Consider the following 26,888-nt stretch of genomic DNA (forward strand, 5'->3'; position numbering starts at 1 on the left):
GCCTATTATGACTTGGTTAACGCATAGGGTAAAGAGAATGTTTCTTCAATAGTAATTTGTAAATGTATCCGGTGTTCAATAGCTTGAGCCGTGTCTGGCTTTCATCCAAGTCTCAACGGGGTAACCAACGTTGGTTATCCCGCTGAAACTTGGATGCCTGAGGCCCAAAATTTGTCCCAACACGGACGCATTTCTCTGACCACAGTTTGTCGGTGCCTCCTCTAGGCGCTACCTATTCAGCAATTATCTTTGCCCTGAAGAAGCCCTTTGTTTGGGCGAAACACGTTGGCTGTCATTGATTTTGCAAACCAAGCGCTCTTGAAATAAAAGACTAAGACAAAAGACTGTTTTGTTTACTGTTCATTTTGCTTCGTACTGTTTACTAAATATATTGCCTCTCATCCTCCTGACAGAGGTGGTTCAACTGGCTGCGAGCTCTTTGGAGCCCCTGCTGCCGTTCCATGAAGCCCTAACTGACATCCTTTTGGGCTCCTGGTTCAGGCCCAGCACAAGGGCTCCTGTGGACAGGATGATCGCCTGACACCACCGCCCGGCTCCGGGCAACCCCTCTTTTCTTTCCCAACACCCCTCCCCTGAGAGCTTGGTGGTCCAACCCTCCACATCCAAAAGTGCATTCCCTAACGCATCTCCTGATAGGGAATCCAAACAGCTGTACCACCTTGGGAAGAAAATGATTTCTTCCTCCAGCTTGGGATTGTGGTCGGTAAGCACTGCATGTCTGTTGGGACGTTCTACCGACTCTGTGTGGGATACGGTAGCGAATGTGCTGCCCCAGTGCCCGGAGGAGGGCCGGGCCTTACTCTCCTGTGCAGTTGCTGAGGGTAGAGACTGTTGGACTTGACCCTTCTGGCACTTTCACCCCTGAACTTTTTGCCTTTAAATGTTACATCATTATAGTGATTTCTGGTCTTTGCGCGCTGAGTGCGTGTGTGTGAGTGCGTGTGTGAGATTGGCCTGCCATCCCATAGGAATGCATGGGGAATATGTGTGTCTGTGGTAATTCCTGATGCGTTGGGAGTGTAAGGTTGAGTTTTGTATGTGCAAACTCGTGAGATTGAATGCTGCGCAATGATGTGTGCGGCTTTAATGTGTCTAGTGTGGAAGTGCCACTTCTAGTAGTTGTCCTGCCTGTGCAATAAATGTAAAATGGCTGTCTGGCTTGTGACTGGCTGGTGTGCCTGGCTCCAGGAGTCAGGATGGGTCTGCCCAGGTGGTGAATGGAGAGATCTACATGTTGATGTGAGGGAGGGCTGCACCTGGGACCTGAATAGGGCTCGGCTTTCCCTCCACAATGCTGGCTCCGCCCCCTTTGGTGCGACTGATGTCCCTAGCCTGTCCTGTGCATAGGGAGAGGGGCTGAGCAAAACAAAGTGCTCCAACACCAGCTGCATCTGGATTTCCCTCCCACCCTGCACCCTAGAGACAAAGGGATTTTGTGTATAGAAAGAGGCTGTGACCTCATGTTAAATGTTCTTGTTTCCTGACTTGAATCTACCAGGGGCGTGCTTCTGCTGGGTCCCAGGGGAAGGCTTGCCTCCCTGGCGCTTGCCGAGCCCCTGGTTGCCGGGAGGACCCTCTACTTCCTGAACCCTGACAGAGTGGGGCTTGCTAATGGTGGGGCCCAGGAGGGACCGCCATGGGGGCTGTCTCCTTGCTGGAGTGCCCTTTGTGCTGGCCCCTGGGCCCTACATGCCCCCCTGACCTCCAGGACCTTTTTCTTTGCTGTTGCCTTTGCCCCAGGAATTGATGCTGCCTGTATCCCCTTCTGGGAACGCTCTATTTGAACTTTGCAGGGTGGAGCTGCTTAATGTCCGGCTTGTGTTTTCAGCAGGAGCCCACCCTGCTTTATGTTAGTAAATCCGGGTGCCCACCCCGTTCATAGGAGCCTTAACGGGTGCCCACCCCGTTTCTATTTTTATTTAATACCTCGAGGGTGCCTACCCCTCGGTATTGCCCCCGAAAAGTAATCGCCGCGGCTCTCACGCCGAAAAACCGGAAGTCAGGCGGCCGGGCGCCTGGAGCGGAGCGGGGCGGGACTTCCGCTTACTTCCAGGAAGTCCCGCCCGCTGCCGCACTAGGATTGGCTGCCCATCGCTGAGAAGGAGAAGAGGCCGGCGCGAGCTTCCGCGGTGCTCCCATGTCGAAGGGAGAGCCCAGTGGTGATGGCAGCAAGCCCCGGGTCCCAGGAGGGGGCCCGGGTAAATCCACATGGCGGCGAGGCTGGCAAAGGCAGCGCCGGGCTCCCAGGAGCGTAGGGGAGCCCCGCAGGAGAAGCGCTGCCGCATCTCCAGAGAAAAGGAAGTTCCCAGCCCGGAGGAGCCGGTGAGTGGGGCCCTGCGTGAAGAGGGGGACGTCGGAGCACATTGTCGGTGCCCGGATCCCCCCCCCAGTGGTGCTAGCTTTCCTTGGTGCTCAGTCTCAGTAGGGGTAGAGCGGCCCCGGTTGGGGGCATTTCTTTAAAGCCCACGAGGCTCCACCTGATTTGGGGGCATTTTGTATTTCGAGCCCTAGAGGCTCCTACATCCAGAGGGCATTTTGTATTTAGAGCCCACGAGGGCTCCGGGGGCCATTTTTGTCAGAGGGGGCGTCTGGGCACATTGCCGGTGCCCGCCCCCCTCCTGCTGGTGCTTGTTCCCCCGTCATTCCGCCCTCAATCAGTGTTCTTCTGGGCCCACAAGGCTCCCACGTGGTTTATGGGGCACTGTTGCTTCTGTTAGAGCCTAGAGGGCTCCAAAGGTATGAATCAGGATTCCAGAGCCTAGATAGCTCCCCCATTTGGCGCAGTCTTTGTTTCTAAGGGCCAGTGAGGGCCCCCTGTCGCAGTTTTGAGTTCCCAGCTGCCCAGCAAGTAGTGGGCAGCTGCACCGTTTAGGTTTTGCTTTCTAGGGACATGTCTTGGACTCAGGAGTGAGTCGCACTCCTTCATCCCTACCTTGGCCTTCCCCAGCTGCGCAGCACTTTGGGCCAGCTGCAGCGTTTTTAGGCCCTGTTCTTATCCCTCAGCTGCCCAGCAAGTAGTGGGCAGCTGCTACGTTTAGGTTCTGGCGCAGTGGCACAACCTGGACGTTGATGTGAGTTATGTGCTAAAGGTGATTTATGCGCTAAATGTGATTTATGTGCTATTATGATTTATGTGCTGATGCTTCTGGGTGTTAGGAAAATGTACTGCGTGAAGTATGTTTTGCGCACCCTGTGTTTGATGCCTCTAGATTTGATTTATGCCTAGGAGGTTGTTTTACCTAGTATAGATATGCTAGTAAGTTCATGGTTCCCTGCGTGATATTTGCCTAAGGTGTTTAGGATTGCGTAGGTGGTACTTACCTTTTACCAGTGGTTACTGGTTGTGTGCTACATTTGCTTTTTGGTGCTACAATTGTTCTATGTTCTAAGCGCTATTCCTACAAGTATCCTATGTTCTAAAAGTGCTAGTTCTAAAAGTGCTTATTCCCGACAGTGGTCCACGTGGCCCTGTCCCGTGTATATAATCCCTTGTAAATATTGCCCGGGCCAGTTGGCACAATGTACATCCTGTGTTTATGATTCTAATGTGTTTGGTATAAGACAAAGGCTATTTTTGATATTACCTTGTGTGGAGTTCCTTTTGTCGGGGGCCTGGGATGTTGTTGCTGGTGGGTGCGTCCGCAAATGCTTTACACATCGCCTCTGAGATAAGCCTGACTGCTCGTGCCAAGCTACCAAGAGGGTGAGCAGGGGTTGTCTTGGCGGGTGACTTCCTTGCCCTGAGGTAGAATGGTGGTTTCTGCCTGGCTTTGGCGCAAGTCTTAGCCAACCAGAAATCGCCATTTCTAACAGAGACGCAGCCAAGTTTACCACCCGCTGTGGACTGGACACTGCTGACTCGCTAGGCAGGACTATTTCAACGTCGGTAGTCCTTCGATGCTACGCCTGGCTGAGGTTGACTGGTTTTTCAGGGGATGTCCAAGCTACTCTTATGGGCATGCCCTTTGATGGTCGTCACCTGTTCGGCGGCAAGGCAGACAACACGCTAGAGCTCTTTAAGGACTCTCTGGCTACAGCCGAGTCCTGGATCCTCGCCACCACCCGCCCTGCGCAGTCTGCTTTTTGCCCCTTTCATGGCTGCGGAAGTGGTGCCCTGCCAGGTTCTGCTCAGATAAGTTTTGGGAGACAAAGGTCCCTAAGCGTATACAAAATAATAGACAAATGTTATATAGACCACAATAGGCTGCTATATATTTATAATCCTTGCCCAGCCGGACAGGGAATTTATTACTCAGATAAATAGATTCTTATTCTAAATACATTTATACAACAACAATTCATTGCAGTAGAGCACACTCCTGTGCCGTACCGGGAGAAATGAAAGAGGATAGGAGAGAGAAAGGGGTGTTTCAGGCAAAGGAAAAGAGCAGACAGGGTACTGTTTTGAGTCAAAAGTTAACAGTATCTCCTGGAGTAGTACATACAGATACAGATATACATTAATTCAACGTATGTCCACTCAAAGGAGTTGACGTTTCGATCCCGTGCTCAAATTATAAAGGGATCATCTTCAGGACTTAATCAATAGTTTGGCCTGGATTTAAAAGTTAAATGAGCCTCTGTTGGGGAGGTGGGGAGGTTGACTTTCTCCACAAGGGCGCGGGAATGCCAGCGTCATGGGGGCTTCCCTTGTTAATGCAGGCGAGGGCTCATTGGCCGCAACTTGGGCTCGGTGATTACAAACAAGCCAGGCGCTTCACATATGGGTTCCAATAGGGATGATGCTGTGGATCCACGGCATCATCCCGTTCTCTGCAGATCGCTGACTCACCCGACCGCATCCCGGCGACGGCCATCGAGCTCCCCAATTCCCAATTGTTCATCTCACCCCGAAAGCACCATTAAAGTTCACATAACCTTATGAACAAAGGATCCCAAGTTTGCCGATCACTGGCCCACCGTTTGCTGACAGAAACCACGGAGGGTAACAGCTAGCTCAGGTCCTGTCTGCCCTCGACCCTGGAGACTGGATGGTAGTGTTGGACTTGCAGGCCGCTTATTTTCGGATTGGTGTCAGTACAACGCAGATTTTTACAACGCATTCAGTTACAACGGAATTTTTACAACGCAGGATCCATTACATCGGATGCCATTACAACGCATGGCATTACATAGCAGATGCTATTACAACGCATGGCATTACATCGTAAGTATAGGTAAGTATACCTTTTTTTAAAAAATGTTATTAAGTTAATTTAATTTAATTAATTTAATTAAAATACATTTTAAAATAGCCATTAATTTAATTTAATAAAATAATATCTATTTAATAAATGTAATTTTAATAAAAAATGGAAATAATTTAATTTAATTAAAATAATGAAATTAATATAATGTACATATTTTTATAATTGAAATTAAATTAAATAAATTATTTCAATTAATTTAATTTAATTAATTTAATTTAAAAATGTAATTAATGTAATAAAATTAATTTAATTTATTAAATATATTTTAATTAATTTAAAAATGGTAAATATAATTTAATTATCCCAAAACACAAACCTACCCCTGAACCCTACAATACCCCTGTACCCCAAAACCCAAACCCTGCCCTAAAACATAAAAACACCCCTGTACCCCAAAACCCAAACCCTGCCCTAAAGCCTAATAACACCCCTGTACCCCAAAACCCAAAACCCTGCCCTAAAACCTAAAAACACCCCTGTACCCCAAAACTCAAAACCCTGCCCTAACACTTAAAAACACCCCTGTACCCCAAAACCCAAACCCTGCCCTAAAACCTAAAAACACCCCTGTACCCCAAAACCTAAAACCTAAAAACACCCCTGTACCCCAAAACCCAAACCCTGCCCTAAAACCTAAAAACACCCCTGTACCCCAAAACCCAAACCCTGCCCTAAAACCTAAAAACACCCCTGTACCCCAAAACCCAAACCCTGCCCTAAAAACACCCCTGTACCCCAAAATTCAAACCCTGCCCTAAAACCTAAAAACACCCCTGTACCCCAAAACACAAACCCTGCCCTAAAACCTAAAAACACCCCTGTACCCCAAAACACAAACCCTGCCCTAAAACCTAAAAATACCCAAACACCCCAAAACATATACCTCAGTACCCCAAAACATATACTCCTATACTCATACTTATTTAAAAAAATTACTTAAATTAATATATTTAATTTATAATATTTAAAAACATAAATACATATTTTTATTTATAATTAATAATAATTAAATCAATTATATAATATTAAATAAAATAAAAAAAATTATATACTTACCAATACTTACGATGTAATGGTATGCGTTGTAATACCATCTGCTATGTAATGCCATGCGTTGTAATGGCATCCGATGTAATGGATCCTGCGTTGTAATAGCTGCGTTGTAACAGCATTAAGACGTAAAAGTTGCGTTGTACGTGTTACATACCTTATTTTCACATCCCCGTGCTGCCTGCCCACCAGCGTTACCTGCGGTTCTTAGTGGGCCACGAGCACTTTCAGTTGACTGGGCTCCCCTTTGGCCTTACCAGCACCAATCGATTGTTCATGAAAGTAATGACGGTGGTCGCAGTTTATCTGAGCAGATCAGGGGTTCCAGTCTTCCCCTATCTCGACGACGGGCTGTTGAAGGCGTGCTCGCCCCAGGCTGTCGTCTCCCACCTCCAGACTACGGCCGACCTCCTGCTTTTGCTGGGGTTCACCGTCAATGTGCCGAAGTCACACCTGATTCCCTCTGAGAAGCTATTCTTCATCGGAACGGTTCTGTACACAATGCAGTTTAGGGTTTATCCTCCCGAGCAGCGAGTCCAGGATATTCGGGCTATGATTCCGATCTTTCAGCCTTTATCCCAGGTTTTGGTTAGAATGACCCTGAGGCTGCTGGGCCTCATGGCCTCCTGCATACTGCTGATGGATCATGCCAGGTGGCATTTGCAGGCTCTGCAGTGGAACCTGAAGTTCCAGTGGGCACAGCATCAGGGGAATCTGTCCGATTGAGGTCAGATCTCGAGGGCACTGCACATCAATTGTAGTGGTTGCTCACGAACCAGTATTGGGTCAACAGTAGATTCCTCTCCCTTCCCCAACCAGAGTTCACAGTGGTGACAGATGTATCACTGCTGGGATGGGGCTGCCACATGGGAGAGGCAGAGATCAGGGACCTTTGGTCTCCGGCAGAGTCCGGGCTCCACATCAACCCTATGAGCTTCCGGCGATCCGTCTTGCACTGAAAGCATTCCTTCCCTCTCTCCGGGGAAGAGTGGTACAGGTGTTCATGGACAACACCACTGCCATGTGGTACTGCAACAAACAGGGTGTGGTGGTGTCGTGGACCTTATGTCAAGAGACTCTCCGTCTCTGGGCATGTCTGAAACATCAGGACATATCCCTGGTGGTTCAACACCTGGCAGGTTCACTGAACGCCAGGGCGGAAAAACTGAGCCGCAGGTGCATGATGAATCACAAATAGCGTCTTCACTCAGATGCAGCGCTTCGTCTCTTTCAGCAGTGGGGAGAGCCATGGTAAGATCTGTTCGCCAGGGAAGAGAACGCGCAATGTCAGCAATTCTGCGTGTTGGAATTTCCAAGGAGGCACTCGCTAGGCGACGCTTTTTGTCACAAGTGGAGTTGTGGTCTTCTGTACGCCTTTCCTCCTATAGCACCAGAGTGCTGAAGAAGATCAAGTGCGACTGGGCTCAAGTCATTCTTGTGGCTCCGGGTTGGGCATGAAGAGCCTGGTATCCTGAGCTGTTACACATGGCTATCGACCCTCCGATCCAACTGCCTCTTCTGGAGGATCTTTTGTCACAGCAGCAGGGGATGGTCCTCCACCCGAATATGTCCAGCCTCCACTTCCTGACGTGGAGATTGAGTGGCGACAGTTGACAGGATCCGACCTTCCTCCCAAAGTCTGTGATGTTACCTTGGCAGCCAGACGTCCCTCTACTAAGACGGTATACGCCGGCAGATTGAACAAATTTGTGGCATGGTGTGCAGCAAAGTCTGTGGATCCCCTTTCAGCCCCCTTTCTGAGTTTCTCTTGTTCCTCCTTTCTTTGGCTCAGCAGGGCTCTGCTCTGGGCACTCTTAAGGGCTATCTCTCAGCGGGCACTCTTAAGGGCTATCTCTCAGCAATTTCAGCCTTTCTTAGGCTTCCTGATCAACCTTCTCTTTCCAAGTCCCCTGTTGTAAATCGCTTCCCTGAGGGCATTACTAATCTTTTTCCTTCTGTTCCCTTCGTAATGCCTCTGTGGGACTTTAACTTGGTTCTTACCTACCTTAATGTGCGCTCCTTTTGAGCCGCTTCATAACTGTCCTCTCAGACTTCTTACACTAAAGACTGCTTTTCTGGTTGCCATCACCTCTGCTTGCAGTGTGAGGGAGCTGCAAGCCCTTTCTTCAAAACCTCCTTTTCTGTCTGTTCATCCAGACAAGGTCGTCCTTAAAACCAGGTCTTTCTTTCTTCCAATGGTGGTTACTTCTTTCCACATTGATCAAACCATCACTTTGCCCACCTTCTTTCTGCCTCCGCATCCTTCTAAGGAGGAAGAGAGGCTCCACCATCTGGATCCAAAACGTGCGTGTTCATTTTATTTGGATCGCACCAAACACTTCCAGGTGGATGACCAACCCTTTGTTGGCTACATGGGCAACAAGAAAGGCGGGCAGTGCACAAACGGGCCATCTCTGGGTGGGTCGTTTTGTGCATTAAAGCTTGCTATTCTTTGCATGCAATGAAGGAACCTCCTGTGGGACTGCGTGCTCATTCCACCAGGGCGGCGCAGCTACTGCTGCTTTGGGATAGGGAGTCTCCCTCAATGACGTCTGTCAGGCAGCTACGTGGGCATCTCTGCACATGTTCACAAAACACTACTGCATGTACAGCCAGGTCCGGCGAGACCGCTTCTTTGGCCGTTCTGTTCTCCAGGACTTTCATGTGTTCGCAGACCCACCTCCGGGGTTGGTATTGCTGGGTATCCATTCTAAGGTAAGGAATGTATAACTAATTGTCTCTTTCAGATGAACAAGTTACTTACCTTCGGTAACTATATATCTGTAAGAGACATGTCAGTTATAGATTCCTTACCGCCCCACCCATCCTCCCCATTCTGCGAACTGGCTTCTAGGGTCAGGGAATCCTTTTCATTGCCCTTGTTTTGTGCACCAGCTGTCAGTGTCTTGCATGGTTCTGCGCTTCTGGCATGGAATGTTCTGTAAAAGAACTGACGTCACCGCGCAGGGGTGGTGTCTAAGTAGCTACCGCGATGTTATCCTGACGACCACAATGCCAAAGACGAATGCTGAGCCGACTGACACCACTTTTTGCCGCGCAGAGGTACTGCTGATGAAAAATTATTTGGATCCAGTCTGACGCCTGGGGGTAATTCTAAGGAAAGGAATCTAAATCTAATCTATGTCTCTTACAGATATATCGTTACCAAAGGTAAGTAAATTTTCAACTGTTTGCTAGCTACATACATCATAACTTTTTTTTGTTGATTAAAACTGTGCAAGCTAAATGTTTGTCTTTTGTAGGTGTTGTTTCAGAAATGGAAAATCTAGTACAACGCCGTATTTATCCTTTTCTACTTATGGTGGTGTTTTTGATGGGAATACTCTCCTTCCAAATCCGGCAGTTCAAACGCCTTTACGAACATATTAAAAATGACAAGTGAGTGCTACGTTTTACCATATTTTCTCCTTTTTAATGTGCAGTTTCAAAACAGAATAAAATCACTTTATGTACAGTGAGATTATCGTTTAGGCTTTGGTAGCATTGCAGTGAAAAATTGGCTTTGGGTAACCACTAGTATAATGTCCGTAACCTCCCTGTTTAGTCTCAACTCCCAACAACCCTTCCAAGGTATTTACTTTGAATCGTCTTTTTCTCTTGAATTTTCAGTTTGTACCACACCATCTCATGTTGCCCAAATAATGAAAGAACTTGTAAAGTAATAACTTTTCTGATGCACACTTATAAACGCAGATTCCTCATCTTGTGAATACCCCCAGGCGCAAGACCCGAAAGAAACAGGTTAGTATTAGATTCCTTAGCTTAGAATATCCCCAGGCGGCAGACTGGATCCGTAAAATTTTGCGTAGCAGTACCCCTGCGCGTCGGTAGGAGTCATCTGCGGCTCATAGTCCGGCGTCGTTGGCACCGGGATGACGTCGTCGGAGCACTTAGACGCCGCCGTCGCGCGATGATGTCAGTTCTTATTCTTTTTTCCGCACCAGCAAGCGCAGGTCCGGAGAAAGTGGTACCCCATAGTCACTTTTTGACTAAGCTTTTTCGATCCTTTTTGGATCAGTTTCGAGTCACACGACTCCATCGGTGCCGGTAGGGATGCCCGGGTTCAAGCCCTGTGACGACTGATGTCACTTATTGACCCCCATCGCCAGTGCCTATATTGCCTGGGGCCCGACCATGATGACAAGTCGTGCCCCGACTGTCGGGCCTTGACGTTGAAGGCTAGGCGGGAGCGGTCCCGTAAGCGCCTCGAGCTCCGGCAGTCGGCCCGCGCCGTTTGAGGTCCCGGTCCAGAAGTAGGTCGAGGGACCGGTCACGGGGCCGGTGTCATCACAGATCGGCGAGTCAACACCACTCGGCGGGCTCCAAGTCCTCAGGTAAGAGGCACAAGAAGTCGAAGAGGCGACATCACTCTTCTAACTCCCCCCTACGCTCGCGCGACATGGCTGGGGTTTCGGGTGACACCGCCCACGCGGCTCCGCAGGAGCCGCAGGCGTCGCTGCCTGCTCCATACCCGCCGGTCCGTGGGCAGAACGCGACGCCGGAGGAGATCGATGCCTTCCTCATGGCCATGAGGTCGCTCTCTCCTCCGTCGGGTTGCGCAGCGCCTTCGTGCCAAGCTTCCCCGACTGGGAGCCCAAGCAGGCCGGGTGCTTTGCCCCCGGCGCAGTTGGGTTTTTCGGCCCCGGCGCCGTCGGGTTCTCCGGCCCCGTCGGCGACTTCGGCCCCGGCGACTTCGGTTCCGGATCTGGGTCGCCGCTGGTCGACCTTACGACCCCGCTAGGATCGGCCCCTAGGGTGTCACCCCCGGCGTCGTCCCCGCATGACGCCGTCCCTGATCCACCCCTCTGTCCGGATCCAGCCTTGGAGCGGCGTCGCTTGACGCCGCATTTAACGCCGGCCGAAGAGGAATTCTTCGAGGATCTGGCTCCATCCTTTACACCTGATTTTCAGGACATGGACGAGGAGGCTCTCACGGACGTCCTGTTGGGCACCTGGTCCAGGCCTGCTTCAGATCCCCCTGTAGATAGGAACGCCACTAGGCGCCACTGCCCTGGGCGACCCTAGTTTCTTGTCCACCCACCCCACCCCTGAGAGCCTGGTTATCCAGGCCTCTCCTTCCCAATCTGCATTCCCGACTGCACCTCCAGATCGGGAATCCAAGAGGTATGAACAATTCGCGAAGAAGATGTTCTCCTCCCTTAGTTTGGGATTGCGGTCGGTCAACACCGCGTGCCTCCTAGGCCGTTACACCCACTCGCTGTGGGATACGGTTGCGGACGTGCTGCCTGAGTGCCCGGAGGGAGCCCGGGTGAAGCTCGCTCAAGCCCTTGCGGAGGGAAGAGACGCAGCGCAGTATTCTATACGATGTGGACTGGATACCACGGACTCACTGGGAAGAGCGATTTCCACGTCTGTGGCGGTTCGCCGCCATCCCTGGCTGAGGTTCGCCAACTTCTCGGCCGATGTCCGGACACACTTATGGACATGCCGTTCGATGGCAGCCACCTCTTCGGTGGCAAGGCAGATAGTGCGCTGGAACGCTTTAAGGACTCCAGAGCTACGGCCAAGTCCTTGGGCCTGTCGGCCCTGCGTTAGCAAATTTCTGCCCAGCGCTCCTTTCGTGGCTACAGGAGGGGCGCCCCCACATGTCCAGCCAGCCACGGGCCGCAGACTACCATTCAGCTCAGCGGCGGGCCTGGTTACTGTCGCGGCGGTAACGGGACAACGGCGTGGCCAGTCCACATCCACCCCCGCAGCATCGCCCTCAAAGCCTTCCTAGTCTGAGCTTTCAGGCCCATTTGACGCCAGTGGGGGGCAGGGTTCGCCATTACCTCCTCCACTGGGGCAGCATCACATCGGACAGGTGGGTACTGTAAATCGTCCGAAGGCGCCACTCCCTCCCCTTCGAGGCGACCCCTCCAACCATGCCACCGCAGTACCACCGCGTGTCGGGGGATTACTTGAATCTTCTGCAAGAGGAAGTTACGGCCCTCTTGGCCAAGGGGGCATCGAGCGCGTTACTGGGCTAGAAGTAGGGTGTGGTTGTAACTCCCACTACTTTCTGGTTCCCAAGAAGGGCTAAGGGGGCCTACACCCTATCTTGGACCTCTGGACGTCAACGGCTTCCTCCGGAAGGAGAAGTTCAGGATGCTGACTCTGGCTCAGGTCTTAGCTGCCCTGGACTCGGGAGACTGGATGGTAGCGTTGGACTTGGAGGACGCTTACTTTCACATCCCCGTCCTGCCGGCCCACCGGCGTTACCTGTGGTTCACGGTAGGCCATGAGCACTTTCAGTTTACCGTACTCCCCTTCGGCCTTACCAGCGCCCCGCGGTTGTTCACGAAAGTGATGCCGGTGGTTGCAGCTCATCTGCGCAGGTTAGGGGTTTCAGTCTTCCCCTACCTCGACGACTGGTTGTTGAAGGCGGGCTCGCCCAAGACAGTCGTCAGCCACCTCCAGACTAAGGCCGACCTCCTGCACCTGTTGGGGTTCTCCATCAATGTACCAAAGTCACACCTGTGTCCCTCTCAGAAGCCCCTCCTCATCGGGGCGGTTCTAGACTCTGCGCAGTTTTGGGTTTATTCTCCCGAACAGCAGGTTCAGGATATTTAGGCTCTGATTCCGATGGATCTTTCCGCCTTTATCCCGAGTCTCGGTCAGGTTGACGCTGCGGCTTCTGGGGCTGATGGCCTCCTGCATCCTTCTGGTGCATCACGCCAGGTGGCGGATGCAGGCTCTGCAGTGGGACCTGAAGTTTCAGTGGGCCCAGCATCAGGGCAACTTGTCCGATCACGTCTTGATCGCAGAGGGCACTGCAAGACAGTTGCAGTGGTGGCTCACGGACTGCGATTGGGTCAGCGGCAGATCCCTCTCTCTACCCCAACCGGAGCACGTAGTTGTGACCGATGCATCCCTCCTGGGCTGGGGGGGCAACATGGGACTGGGGGGGTGTAGGAGAGTAGGGTCTGCAATCCTATGATCACCCAGATTTTTTGCTTTTGTTTCACTGGTTTACGACTTTCTCTGGCTGTGGGCCTGCCAATCAGACCCACAGCCTGGCTGTTCTCTTTCTAAATTACCTCATGTACCCTAGGTGCATCTACCAATTGGTACTGGGCCACCTTATCAGACCCTGTAACTCAGGGCATAGGTGTACCCAGGGCTACCAGGGGCTGCAGCACGTATTGTGCCACCCCTGGCTGGCCTCCTAAATTCGACACAACTGGCTGCATGACAGCTGGGGCAAAGTCGTGTAATCACCCTTTGCTGTAGGTGTAGTATACCTATACCTAACCCTAAAATGGACACACAGATTCCTATCAGTCACTCCTATGGCAGGCCTTGACAATCCTGAAGGCAGAGTGCTTGGAATCGTGTGAGATGGTGCTCTGGCATGAGCTGAGCCTGTCTGCAGCTTGCGGAATCAAGTCCTAATAGCTGTTCCATGATATCGCATACCATATACTCTTAAGTGCATTATAATCCTCGCGGTTAAATGCTATCTTTGGTATTGCTTTATCAAAACATGTCGAGTAAGGTGTCATACGAATTGGAATACTAACCCCTCGCCAATTCTGGCGACGGGGTTAGCATTCCACCCTTCTAGAGGGACACGACATGTATGTAACTGTGAACCCCGGTTAAAGTTAACTGAAGCCTCAGCTCCACAAAATGGATGCTGCCACCACAGACACGAGTCTGACCCCCTGCAGCTGGGAGTCCTTCCAGCGAGGGGAGCCTGGACAAAGGGTTTCCTGTCAGGGGCGGTGCTAGCACCGTCCCAGACATGGTTTTGTGTATCCTGGGTAGGCAGGGCTTTACAGGAAGGTGACTGCTGAGTGGCACCCCGGTGCTCACTACGCATAGGCCGGTCTGAACCAGTTCCAGGGGCACACCAGCCCCTGGCCTGGGGAAGTCCGGCATGGCTGAGGGGTGTAACCACCCCCCACCTAGTCCCACCCATAGGCAGGACCTAGTCACCGGGTCAGCCCCCTTTTTTAGTATAAAGATGGGAGCGGGCCCCCTGTTAAAATTAGATCATCTTTGGAATCAAGATACCACTTTCTTCGAAAGGACTTCACGATTTCTTCTTCAAGATTCTCCCTTGTGGCTAAGGAGTAGTCACCCTGCATCCGCAGGCACCATCCTAAAGAACACTGCGGCCTGCTGCAAGTCCTTCATCACGAATCCGACGACCCAGCACGACGAGACCCGGCCTCCCTGGCACCTCTGACCTCTACTCACCTCTACAGCAAAGCTGAGAATCGTGAGTGCGACGAGACCTCAAGGGACCGACGATCGCCAAGACTGCACGACATCTTTATTGCAAGCCCACCGAGTCTTCCACTGGTGAGTGCTTTGGGGTCCGAGAAGCCCCAACCCTGCGCAGCTCCAGCATCCAAGATCAGCCTCCCTGCATCTCCACGATCGGCGTGGGGCCCTTCTGCTGTTTGCTGTGCACCGCGTTGTTTGGCTACTAGCCGGCTGGCTTGTGGCCTTCTGAACGACGCCCGACGACAACTCTTCTGCTGGTCTGGTTGCTCCAGGCTGGCCCTTGCTTCCTTGTTCAAGAGAGGCACCCCGGACCCTCCTGGTCCACTCCAGACGCCATTTTAGGTCCACCGCGTGGGCTTGAATTTGCCAAGGCTTTGTTGCCCAATCCTGGGTCCAGCGACGCCGACAGCTTCTATCTTCGTGGGACAGCTCGATCCTCCATCCTGGTCGCCGACAACGCCTCCTGGTCCGTGAGATCTTCGAGTCAAGCGTCACCCACTCACCTTGTCGAGGTGGCTACCATCCGGTGCCCTCCTGGTGCCCACTGACTACTGGCTAGTAGTCTCGAACTTGGTCCCCTCTGCTTTCAGGTGTCATCTATCTTCGAGATCCAGGCTTGGATCCAACTGAACTTTCTTCACTGGTCACCGGCCAGCATCTTTTCTTCCGGCTCCTGGTCCGTCTACGAGGATTCCCGACGTCTTTTCAGACCTATGCAGCTGCAGCCCCTGGGCTAGGTAACTTCGGCATTTCGGTGCCCCAGCATAGCCTCACTATCCAAGGGTCAGAATCTACTTTCGTTTTCTCCCTACCAGGTCGGGTTCGCCCGAGAACACTAACTTTCTATTTCCTAGCTACCATAGACTTTTGTCCCGCATCTCGCGTGAGAGTGCACACACTGCACCCGAGTCCCCTAGGCCTCCTAGACGTAATCTAACGATTCCCTAGTCAAGTCCTAGCGATTCCAAAAGCTATTAGTACTGTACTTACCTGCTAGGAATTTCGCATTCCACTTTCAGAGTATATGGTTTTCCGTGCCCCTCGGGCATTTGTATATACTGTGCTAACTTAAGTATTTTTGTAAGAGTTTTGGTTTGTGCTTAGTACCCTGTCCTCATAAAGAGTACAGGGCTGTTGTGATCTTTAAATAAATAACTGTTTATTTTCATAACACTTGTGTGGTGTCCTTTCACTTGGTATTCAAGGGGTATATGTGTGGTAAACAGCTGGCTTAACACGCCCTCTCGAGTCTTTAGCCTTAGACTGCTCGTATCCACGCTACTAGGATAGCTGGTCTATAAGGTTGACTTACAACCAATCATCAATAAGGGTTGCTGGACTGATACATAGTGTTCACTAGAATAGTGAGCACTGCATATCAGGCCACCTTCTCACAGGGGGCAACATGGGAGAGGCAGAGATCAGAGGCCTCTGGTCTCCGGCGGAGTCCCGGCTCCACATCAACCTTCTGGAGCTGCGGGCTATCTGGTTTGCACTGAAAGCATTCCTCCCCTCTGTCCGGGGGAGTGTAGTGCAGGTGTTCACAGACAACATCACCGCCATGTGGTACTCCAACAAACAGGGCGGGGTGGGGTTGTGGACCCTATGCCAGGAGGCTCTGCACCTCTGGCAATGGCTGGAACATCAGGGCGTGACCCTAGTGGTTCAACACCTGGCAGGTTCCCTGAATGCCAGGGCGGATGAACTCAGCTGTCGGTGCATGATGGATCACGAATGGCGTCTGATCTCGGACGTGGCGCAAGGTCTCTTTCAGCAGTGGGGAGAGCCTTGGTTAGATCTATTCGCCACAGAAGAGAACGCGCAATGTAATCAGTTCTGCGCGTTGGAATTTCCAAGGCGGCACTCGCTCGGAGACGCTTTTCGTCGCGAGTAGAGTTGCGGTCTGTTGTACGCCTTTACGCCTATACCACTTCTGCCCAGAGTGCTGAAGATCAGACGCGACCGGACCCAGTCATCCTTGTGGCTCCGGACTGGGCACGGAGATACTGGTATCCCGAGCTACTCAGCATGTCAGTCGATCCCCCGATTTGTCTGCCTCTTCAGGAGGACCTTCTGTCGCAGCAGCAGGAGATGGTCCTCCACCCGAACCTGTCCAGTCTCAACCTCCATGCTTGGAGATTGAGCGGCGGCAGTTGAGGCCATTTGACTTGCCTCCTGAAGTCTGCGATGTGATTCTGGCAGCCAGGCATCCCTCCACAAAATCTGTATATGCCTGCAGGTGGAACAAATTTGTGGCATGGTGCACAGCAAAGGCTGTGTATCCACTCTCCGCCACACTTTATGAGGTTCTCCTCTTTCTTCTTTCTCTTGCCCGGCAAGGCTCTGCTCTGGGCGCTTTCAAGGGCTACCTTTCTGCCCTTTCCACCTTCTTAAGGCTACCTGATCAGCCTGTTCAAGTCCCCAGTTGTTAATAGGTTCTTGAAGGGCATCACTCATATGTTCCCCCCTGTTCCTTTTGTGATGCGTCAGTGGGACTTGAACCTTGTTCTGACTTATTTGATGTGTGCTCCCTTGGAGCCACTTCATAACTGTCCTCTTCGTCTTCTCACCCTCAAGACTGAATTCCTGGTTGCCATCACCTCTGCCAGAAGTGTGAGTGAGCTCCAGGCTCTTTCTTCCAGACCTCCTTTCCTTTCTGTCCATCCGGACAAAGTTGTCTTGAGAACGCGTCCCTCTTTCCTGCCAAAAGTGGTCACAGCCTTCCACATCGGGCAGTCCATCAACTTGCCCACCTTCTTTCCACTTCCGCATCCCTCGAAAGAGGAAGAGAGGCGCCACCGTCTAGACCCAAAACGTGCGCTCTCATACTATCTGGATTGCACATGCCAGTTCCGGGTGGATGACCAACTCTTTGTTGGTTACGTGGGCACTAAGAAAGGTTGGGCGGTGCACAAACGAACCATTTCTCAATGGGTCGTCTTGTGCATCAAGGCTTGTTTTTAAGGAGCCTCCTGTGGGGCTGCGTGCCCATTCTACTCGGTCCACGGCGGCTTCTACTGCCCTGAGTCGGGGAGTCCCCTTGCAGGACATCTGTCAGGCAGCTACGTGGGCCTCGCTGCACACGTTCGCAAGACACTACTGCCTGGACAGCCAAGTCCGGGGAGATGGCTTTTTCGGCCGTTCCGTTCTCCAGGACTTAAGAGTGTCATTATTGGTTTGCAGACCCACCACCGGGGTTGGTATTGCTGGGGTATCTATTCTAAGGTAAGGAATCTAATTTCAGATGCACAAGTTACTTACTTTCAGTAACGATATATCTGTAAGAAACAGTAGTTAGATTCCTTACCGCCCCACCCATCCTCCCCGTTCTGCGAACCGATATCGAGGGTGACGGTAATCCCTTTTCAGGATTAGGGGACACTGTTCTCCGGTGGACCCTGGATTCCACATCAGTTTGTTGGAGCTCCAAGCGAATCATCGGATAGAGACATCTAACCGCAGATTCCTTAACTTAGAATATAATTTTTTTTTCAGCAGCACCTCTGCGCACCGGGGGATGGCACCGCACAATCCCACCCTGACGACGTCCATGTATGTGACATCAGTGAGGTCATATAAGTCCCTCCCAGCGCGCTGACGTCCGTTTCCTTCTTTTCCACGTGCAACGCGGATCCAGAGTAAGCGGTTCCTCCGGCCTGTTTTCAGACCTCTTTTGACGCTTCGCGTCTGGAACAGTGTGCGATGACTACGGGCTTTAAAACTTGTACTATCTGTTCGCGGCAAATGTCCACGACGGACCCACATCTTATCTGTATGTGGTGTTTGGGCGAGCACCACGACTCAACGGGCTGCGACGCCTGCCAACACCTCAAGCCGAAGTCCTGGCGAGAGCGCCGGATGAAGCTTCTTTCGGCTCTCCTGTCCCGGTCAGAGTCGTCTCGTCCTCCGGCCTCCTCATCGCTGGCAGGCCCCTGTGGGTTCCAGTTGCGCCGGCGGTCACCCTCTGGGGCCCAAGGACGTTGTTCGCCCCTTATTGGTAAGTCACAGCGCATGTCGCAGAGGTCCTCGACCTCACTTTCATCTGTTGTCTGGAGTACTGGTTCCCGGAACCCTCTGAACGTGCGCCCCTGGCAGTCGCCCCTTCCCTATCTGGGCGACTCGGACCCAGATGGAGGCCTATGCTGCGGCTCTGCAGGCCTCCCTTGGGTCCTCTCCTTTCCCTGGGGCGTCCTCCAGCCTCCGCTACTTATGGGGTCCCCGACGGACTCGCCGGTGGGTTCGCCCCCGTCGCCACATAAGCCCTTGCCCTCCAGGGATGATAGAGATATAGTGTTGTCAGGGTGCGGCCCGGCTTGGTCCCCCTCTACGACCCATAGCACCCCTGCTGCACCGCATAGTACTGTAGGGCTCCCTTTGGCGTCGCGGATGGTTGCTGGTGCTCAAAGCCTTGCTTCGAGCACACCTCGGCCTTCTGGGCAGGCGTCCGCCTGTCCGGAGCCGGGGTCGGCTTTGTTCCGGTGCTGTAAACTCTCCTGCCCATCTCCGCTTCTTACTTCATAGTCGGAGCCTGTTGTAGTTGAAGCTGAGTCAGTGTTGGTGTGGCGCCGGAGGCTTGCCTCCCTGGCGTCATCTCCTTCTTCGGAAGCGGAGCTTGTCGTGGTGGACGTGGATTCGGCACCGGACAGGGCCGACTCTGCCCCGGACGAGGAACGATCGGCGTCAACCAAAGTAATTTTGGCGCTGCATTGACGCTGGGTTGCTGTCTCTTCTCTGGAAGCTTCTGGAGAGTTTGGTGTCGCCCTCACGTCCAGCGACACCGGATATATCCTTACCTGTGCCCTCCTTATCATTTGTGAACCGCCTCCTCATGAGCCCCTGGACCCGGCAGGCTCCCCGCCTCCTCAAGAGCCCCATCAGGACCCCATTTGTCCATGTGGCTCCCTTATTTTGGGCATTGGTCACACCCTCCTTGTCTTGGGAGGCTTAGTTTACAGCCCTCACCTACAGATGAGCTGCTGTCCCCTCCATGGAGGGCTACCGAGGCCGGTGCACCTTGTCTGTGGACCCTCTGCTTGATGTCTTTCACCGTGGATCAGGGAATGTGATGCCGCTTCTGCCCTTTCAAGCTTCTCTTTATGATGCCCTCTTGGGTACATGGGTTCGGCCAGCTTCCGGTGATCTGGTGGCTCGGTCTGTCTTGCACAGCCACTGTCCTGCTTGCAGGACATTTGTCAGGCAACTATGTGGCCCTCGCTGCACACGTTTGCCAAGCATTACTGCCTGGACAGCCAAGTCCGGAGAGACTGCTTCTTTGGCCGTTCAGTTCTCCAGGACTTCATGGTGTGATTTTGGTTTGCAGACCCACCACCGGGGTTGGTATTGCTGAGGTAACTATTCTAAAGTAAGGAATCTAACACTAATCTGTTTCTTTCAGATGCACAAGTTACTTACCTTTGGTAACAATATATCTGTAAGAAACAAGATTCCTTACCGCCCCACCCATCCTCCCCATTCTGCGAACCGATATCTAGGGTTAAGTTATTTCCCTTCGAGGGCCCTAGTTTCATGGCACCAGTGTCAGTTTCTTGCATGGCTCTACGTTCCTGGCGCGGAAAGCTATGTACAGAACTGAGCGCGAGAGGTCGGCGTCTAAGTACTCCAGCGACGTCATCCCGGCGATCACAACGCCAACGACGGACGCGGAGCCGCAGATGACCCCTACCGACGCAGAGGGATACTGCTGATGAAAAAAAAAAATCTTCCGGATCCAGTCTGACACCTGGGGGTAATTCTAAGGTAAGGAATCTAACACTAACTAATGTTTCTTACAGATATATCGTTACCGAAGGTAAGTAACTTGTGCTTCACCTTCATCAGGAGATTCATCTTTTCTTCTCCTGCTGCCTTCCCTCCCTCCCGCCTTCTCTATTGACTCAGGGCTCTTGTCTCCTCTATAGTTGTCTTCTTTGGGGATCTGTTGAGCTCTGTTTCAGACCTCCATTACTATAGGGGAAATGCCAGTTTTTATTCATACCTTCCTGCAGTGGACTGTTGTTCATTATGTGCTCCGTTCTTGCTGGACGGCACAGTTCTGCATGGTATTTAACAGTCTATTTCTGTCTGTTGAGATATTCTTCCCTTTTGCACTTGGGGACTGGTCTTCACCTCGCTTTGTTGGGTCCTTTCTCTCAGCTTTTTCACTTATATGTAGACAATGTCTAATTCTGTCTTTTACGATGGTGTCTTGCACCATCTCCTTCTTTATTTCACACATTTTTTCATCCTTCCGACATTGTTCCCATACTTTCACAGATTTTGTTGGTGGCTCCGCGTTGTGACGCAGAAAAGTTTCTCAGAAGAAAACGGACGTCAGCGCTCTGGGAGGGACTTATATGACCTCGCTGACGTCACGTATGTTGACGTCAGGGCGGGGTCGTGTGGCGACGTCCCCCAGCGCACAGAGGTGCTGCTGGAATTTTTTTTTACGTATCCAGTCTCATGCCTGGGGATATTCTAAGTTAAGGAATCTGCTGCTAGACAACGTCTCTACCAGATACATCATTACCGAAGGTAAGTAACTCATACAATTGGCATCAAAAGCATTTCTTTGCTCTGTCAAGGGGACGTTAGTGCAGGTGTTTACAGATAACACCTCCGCCATTTGATACTGCAACAAGCAGGGCGGAGTGGGGTCATGGACCTTTTGTTGATAGGCCCTGCGTCTCTGGACATGGTTAGAGCAGTAGGGAATAACCCTGATGGTTCTTCACCTTGCAGGATCTCTGAATGCCAGGGCGAACAAACTCATCCGTCGATGCCTAGCGGATCATAAATGGAGTCTCCAGTCGGAGGTGGCACAGGGTCTCTTTTAACAGTGGGGAGAACCTTGGTTAGATTTGTTCGCCTCTGAAGAGAATGTGCAGTGACCGCAATACTGCACGCTGGGGTTTCCAAGGGTGCTATGGCTCTGTGAGCTTTTCGTCGCAAGTGGAGCTCCGGCCTGCCAAATTCTTTTCCGCCCACACCACTCCTGTCCAGGGTACTGAAGAAGATCAGGCATGACCGGTCCCAAGTCATCTTGGTGGGTCTTGTTTGCGCAAGGATAGTCTGGTATCCAGAGCTTCTGAAGATAAGCATCAATCTTCCGGTCAGGCTGCCCTTTCGGGAGGATCTTCTGTCGCTGCAGCAGGGGAGTGTCTTTAACCCAAACTGTCAACTCTGTGCCTCCATGTGTGGAGATTGAGCGGCGCAGTTGATGGCTTTTGACCTTTCTCACTCAGTATGTAATGTTATTTCTGATAGATACATCTGCCGTTTGGATTCCTCATCTTGTGAATATCCCCCTACTTCAGCAACATTCGGAAATTCTTTTGTAGCTTCGCGCCGACGTGGACCCGGACGTCATAGAGGCACGGCATCGCTCGCGACTCCGCTGACGTCACCGACGCCTATAATAGGCCCACGCCGGCGTGATGACATCAGTTCCCTTTTTTCCGCGTCATCGACGCTAACAGTTTTCTGGGGTCGTCTGTAGCCTTGGCTGTAACTTAGTTACTTGCTATTTGTTTCTAGTCTTTGTCTTCACTTTCTTTCGACATGTCCTCGAAGAAGACCGGATTTAAGGCCTGCGGAGAATGTAATAAGATAATGTCCATCACAGATCCACATGAATGCTGTTTGTGGTGTCTGAGCTCCAACCACGGCGTCGAGGACTGCCAATCCTGCAGGAAGATGACTCCAAAGGCCCTCCGGGAAAGAGAAGCAAAACTTCTGGTTGCCAAGTTTAAAGAAGGAAAGGGAAAGAAAAAATCAAGATCGCGGACTCGACGCTCGAAGTCAAGGTCTCGCTCGAGGTCGCGATCGGATTCGTCCTCAGCCCATGCTTCAAGGTCTTCGAAAAAGAAGCATAAAAAGAGAACCCATGAATCCCGACATCGATCGAGAAAGGAGTGGGGTTCCAAGCCGAAGTCGCAGGTGAAGCTGGTCGAGAAGGTGGTATCTTCGGCTTCGGAGGAACAGGATGCCGAGGCTGAGGCGTCGCATGCGAATTCACTGAGTTCGCTGAAGCAGAAAGGTGTTCCATCTCCGGACCCATCCCATCCTTCAGGTCGGGAGGATGAAGGTGAGGAGGAGGTGGTTGGAGAGGGAGAGGCTCCGTTGCCCGAAGGTCTGTAGACTCCGGTGCACCAGCCTGAAGAGGAGGTTGACGCCGCTTCGACTCCGCGCCCTCGAGATCCGCCTGGGAGTTCGTATCCAGCCTTCCCAGGCCCAGGTCAGGATCCTTCGCAATTCCTGAATGCGATGTTCTGAATTTATTCAAGGGCTATGTATCCCTCTGGGGCTCCTGCTGGTCCCATGGGTCCGATGGCATATGGTCTGGGTGTTCCTCAATCCTATGCACCTGCGCCCTTTATGCCGGCTCCGACGCCGCATTGGCATTATCCGAATCCGGCGAGGCCTTCGACTCCGAAGCCTTAGACGCGGAGGTCGGCGTCTCCGATTCAGTCGACGCCAGTCCCATCAACTTTGAAGCCGAACCCTGAACGACGTTGTGGATCTCTTCTTCGTCCGACGTCGGGTTCGACGCCGGCTCCGGCTCTGTCTGAGTCGATTGCGGATCCGTCGGCTTCGATTGTGAAGCAAAGATCAAGGCGTGAGGCCCAGAGGTTGATGGAGGAGGAAAGATATCGAGAGGAAAATCTGGAGGAAGGCGAACTACAGGATTCTGAGGATCCTTTTGAGGACCTGTCTGGGGCTAGTGGTCTGGAACTGTCACCTTATTGGGACCTTGCTTCGGTTTCTGATGAACCCTCAAGGGATGTGACGCCTTATCATGTAGTGATTAAGAAGGCTGCAGGTTTGTTGAACATTGCTCTACCAACTGCAGAATTTAAATCTAATCTGCTCACGGAGGTCCTTCATTCTCCTTCTTCAGTGACTGAACCGTTGCTGCGTTTTAATGATGCCTTAAAGGATCCAATTTTAGAGATTTGGAAAAAACCTGTATCGGCTCCTGCTGTATCTAGGGCTGTAGCTAGGAGGTATAGGGCAGCTCCTGAAGACCCGGAGTTTTCAACCTCTCATCCTCTACCAGAGAGTTTGGTGGTGCAGGCTGCCTGTTCCAAAAGGTCTACGGGTGCATTTCCGCAGGTCCCAGCGGAAAAGGAGTCGAGAAAGCAGGATCAGGCTGCTAAGAAGGTTTTCTCTTCTGCCAGTATGGCTTTGAAATCCACGAATGCTACCTGCTTGATGGGGCGTTATATCCACGCTCTTATGGACACTGTGAAGCAGTTGGTGCCCAAGGTGCCTGAGGAGAATAGAAAAGACTTCCAAGAGGTAATCTCTGATACTCAAGCTGCAGCAAGGCAGGTTATTCAAAGTGGATTGGACACGGCAGACTCTGTGGCTAGGGTCATGGGTTCTTCCGTAGCCACAAGAAGAGCTGCATGGCTGAAGTCAATTGAGTTTTCCACAGATGTCCAGGCGGCAGTGATGGATCTTCCATTTGACGGGTCTGGATTGTTTGGGAAAAAAGCGGACACTGCTTTGGAACGCTTTAAAGACAGCAGGGCGACTGCGAAGTCGTTGGGCCTTCAGACCAGGGGCACTTTTGGTAGACGTTCAAGAGGATTTAGCAGATCTTTTCGAACCTATAAGTCAACCCAGCAGCAGCAAAACACGTTGTATAGATCTTATAGAGGGAAGCAGAGGTCCCGGGCTCGGGCTGTAACGCATCCTCTTCTTCCTCCTCTTCCCCTTCCCAGCCCCCAGCCTCCGCAGCAAAGCAGCCCTAGATCCGCGATTCCGGTTCATGTGGGCCCAGTGGGGGGCCGGCTTACCCATTTTCTTCAAGATTGGGAATTGATAACATCGGATCTTTGGGTTCTCAATCTTGTAGAGAATGGGTATGCTCTTCCCTTTTGGGAGTTTCCCCCAAATTATCCTCCTTGCCAGGGTTATTGTTCGGAGGACCACCTGCTTCTCTTGCAGGAAGAAGTCCTGGCACTGTTTCGAAAAGGTGCGATAGAGGTGGTTCCGGAGCAGGAGAGGGGTCAGGGATGCTACTACCCGGTATTTCCTGATCCCCAAAAAGGATGGCAGGCTTCGGCCGATTCTGGATCTCAGGATCTTGAACCTTTACCTGAAACAGGAGAAGTTCAAGATGCTCACCCTTGCTCAGGTTCTTCAAGCGCTGCTGGAAGAAGACTGGATGGTGTCGCTCGACTTGCAGGATGCGTATTTTCATATCCTAATCCTGAAGTCGCACAGAAAGTATCTCCGTTTCACGGTTGGGTCGCAACACTACCAGTTTGCGGTCCTTCCGTTTGGTCTTACTACTGCGCCTCGAGTCTTCACCAAGGTGATGGCTGTGGTGGCAGCACATCTCAGAAGGTCAGGGATACCTGTATTCCCACATCTGGACGATTGGCTGATCAAAGCGGAATCTCCGGAGATAGTGCTCCATCATCTGCAAGACTGTGCAACTCAGTTGTTGCACAGATTGGGTTTTTCGATAAATGTACCCAAGTCTCACCTGGTGCCCTCCCAGCACAAACCTGTTCATAGGTGCGGTACTGGACACTACTGTATGTCGCGCATTCCCTCCTCCTCAAAGGATTCGCGACATACAGGAAATGATTCCTTTATTCAATGGAGCGGTTGTTCCAGTCCTGAAGGTCTTACATCTGCTCGGTCTGATGGCTTCTTGCATTCTGTTGGTCAACCATGCACGCTGGTACATGAGGGCACTCCAGTGGTGCCTCCGCAGGCAGTGGTATCAGCACATTTGGGATCTCAGGGAGTCAGTGAGGATCTCCAGAGAAACTGCAGCGGATCTATCTTGGTGGAGCGTAGAAGGCAACCTGTCTCAAGGGAAGCCTTTTCAGCTGCCTCCTCCGGTGACCACGGTAATATCGGATGCATCCACTCTGGGGTGGGGTGCTCATATGGGGGACCTGGAGGTCAAGGGTCTTTGGTCTCCAGAGGAAAGGTTGCTTCACATCAACCTGCTGGAATTGCGGGCGATACATCTGGCGCTCAAGGCCTTCCTCCCTTCCCTTCGCGGGCGGTCTGTTCAGGTCCTGACGGACAACACGACCGCGATGTGGTACATCAACAAGCAGGGAGGAGTGGGGTCGCAGTGTCTCTGCAGAGAGGCTCTGCGTCTCTGGTCCTGGGTTCAGGACCATCGGATTTGTCTGATGGCAAATCATCTGGCCGGAGTTCAGAACGTTCGTGCAGACAGTCTCAGTCGGCAGTACTCTGCCGACCACGAGTGGAGGCTTCACCCGGAGGTTGTTCACGACATCTTTCAGATGTGGGGGACTCCTCGGGTGGACCTGTTCGCCACTCGCGAGAATGCTCACTGCCTGTCATTCTGCAGTCTCCAGTATCCGATGCGAGGAGCTTTGGGGGACGCGTTTCAGTTGAGTTGGGACTCGAAGCTCCTTTACGCGTTTCCTCCCATACCCTTGATTCCACGGGGTCTGAGGAAAATTCGCCAAGAACGGGCCCAAGTCATATTAATCGCCCCGGATTGGCCAAGAAGGGTGTGGTACTCAGACCTTCTCCACTTCTCCTCTCACCCGCCGCTCCGTCTCCCTCACAGGGCAGATCTCCTCTCCCAGATGGAGGGGCAGGTTCTACACCCCCACCTCCAGACCTTACACCTTTTATGCCTGGAGATTGAACGGGGCAACCTGAGTTCTTTTTCTCTCCCGCCTGACGTGGTGGATGTCATCTTGTCAGCCAGGCGTGACTCCACTAAGTCCATTTATTCTTATAGGTGGTCTAAATTTGTCACTTGGTGTGGAGAGAAGTCTATAGATCCTTTGAGAGCCCATTTGTCTGATGTTCTTCAGTTTGCTCTTTCTCTGGAGCAACAGGGGCTTGCTTTTGCCACAGTGAAGGGCTATCTTTCTGCGCTGTCGGCATTTCTCTGCATGCCTGACCAGCCGTCTCTTTTTTTTTAATTTCAAAAGATTTTTTATTAGGAGCTGCAAAGAGAATCATCAGTACAGGAATAGTCGGATCAGTACGAATAGTTAGTCACATGAATAGGAATACAGAAAATTGTCACCAATAATGCAATTGAGTACATAAAACATAAAACAATGAGTCCATCACGTTACATAAAATACCCTTAAAATGTCCACATACATTCCGATAATAACTGGTGTCATGTAGAGCCTGACCTTGAAGGAGATAGGCACCTCCCCACTATCGCAGAGGCTACAGAAGCTGTACATTTTCGTAACCCAAACCTGTAGTACATGTGGGAGCTGGAGTCATCACTCTGTGGTTAGGAATGTGCAAAAACATAGATTGGCTAACAATCAGCATGAAACATTGTGTGATGACACGCACTCGGGCCTTGTAGACGAGATTCAA

The 26,888-nt window shown here is 51.8% G+C and overlaps 1 protein-coding gene across 1 annotated transcript in view; it reads left to right on the forward strand.

Annotated features, from left to right (window-relative positions):
• MARCHF6 (membrane associated ring-CH-type finger 6) overlaps positions 1–26,888 on the forward strand; it is a 1,612,715-nt gene that overhangs the window by 1,546,195 nt on the left and 39,632 nt on the right. The window contains exon 25 of the mRNA XM_086965293.1: positions 9,545–9,680. Coding sequence (XP_086821419.1) covers positions 9,545–9,680 — 136 coding nt within the window. The remainder of the gene's footprint in view (positions 1–9,544; positions 9,681–26,888) is intronic.

The sequence above is a fragment of the Lissotriton vulgaris genome, chromosome 4_1, assembly GCF_964263255.1.
Source record: "Lissotriton vulgaris chromosome 4_1, aLisVul1.2, whole genome shotgun sequence".
Lineage (NCBI taxonomy): Eukaryota > Metazoa > Chordata > Amphibia > Caudata > Salamandridae > Lissotriton > Lissotriton vulgaris.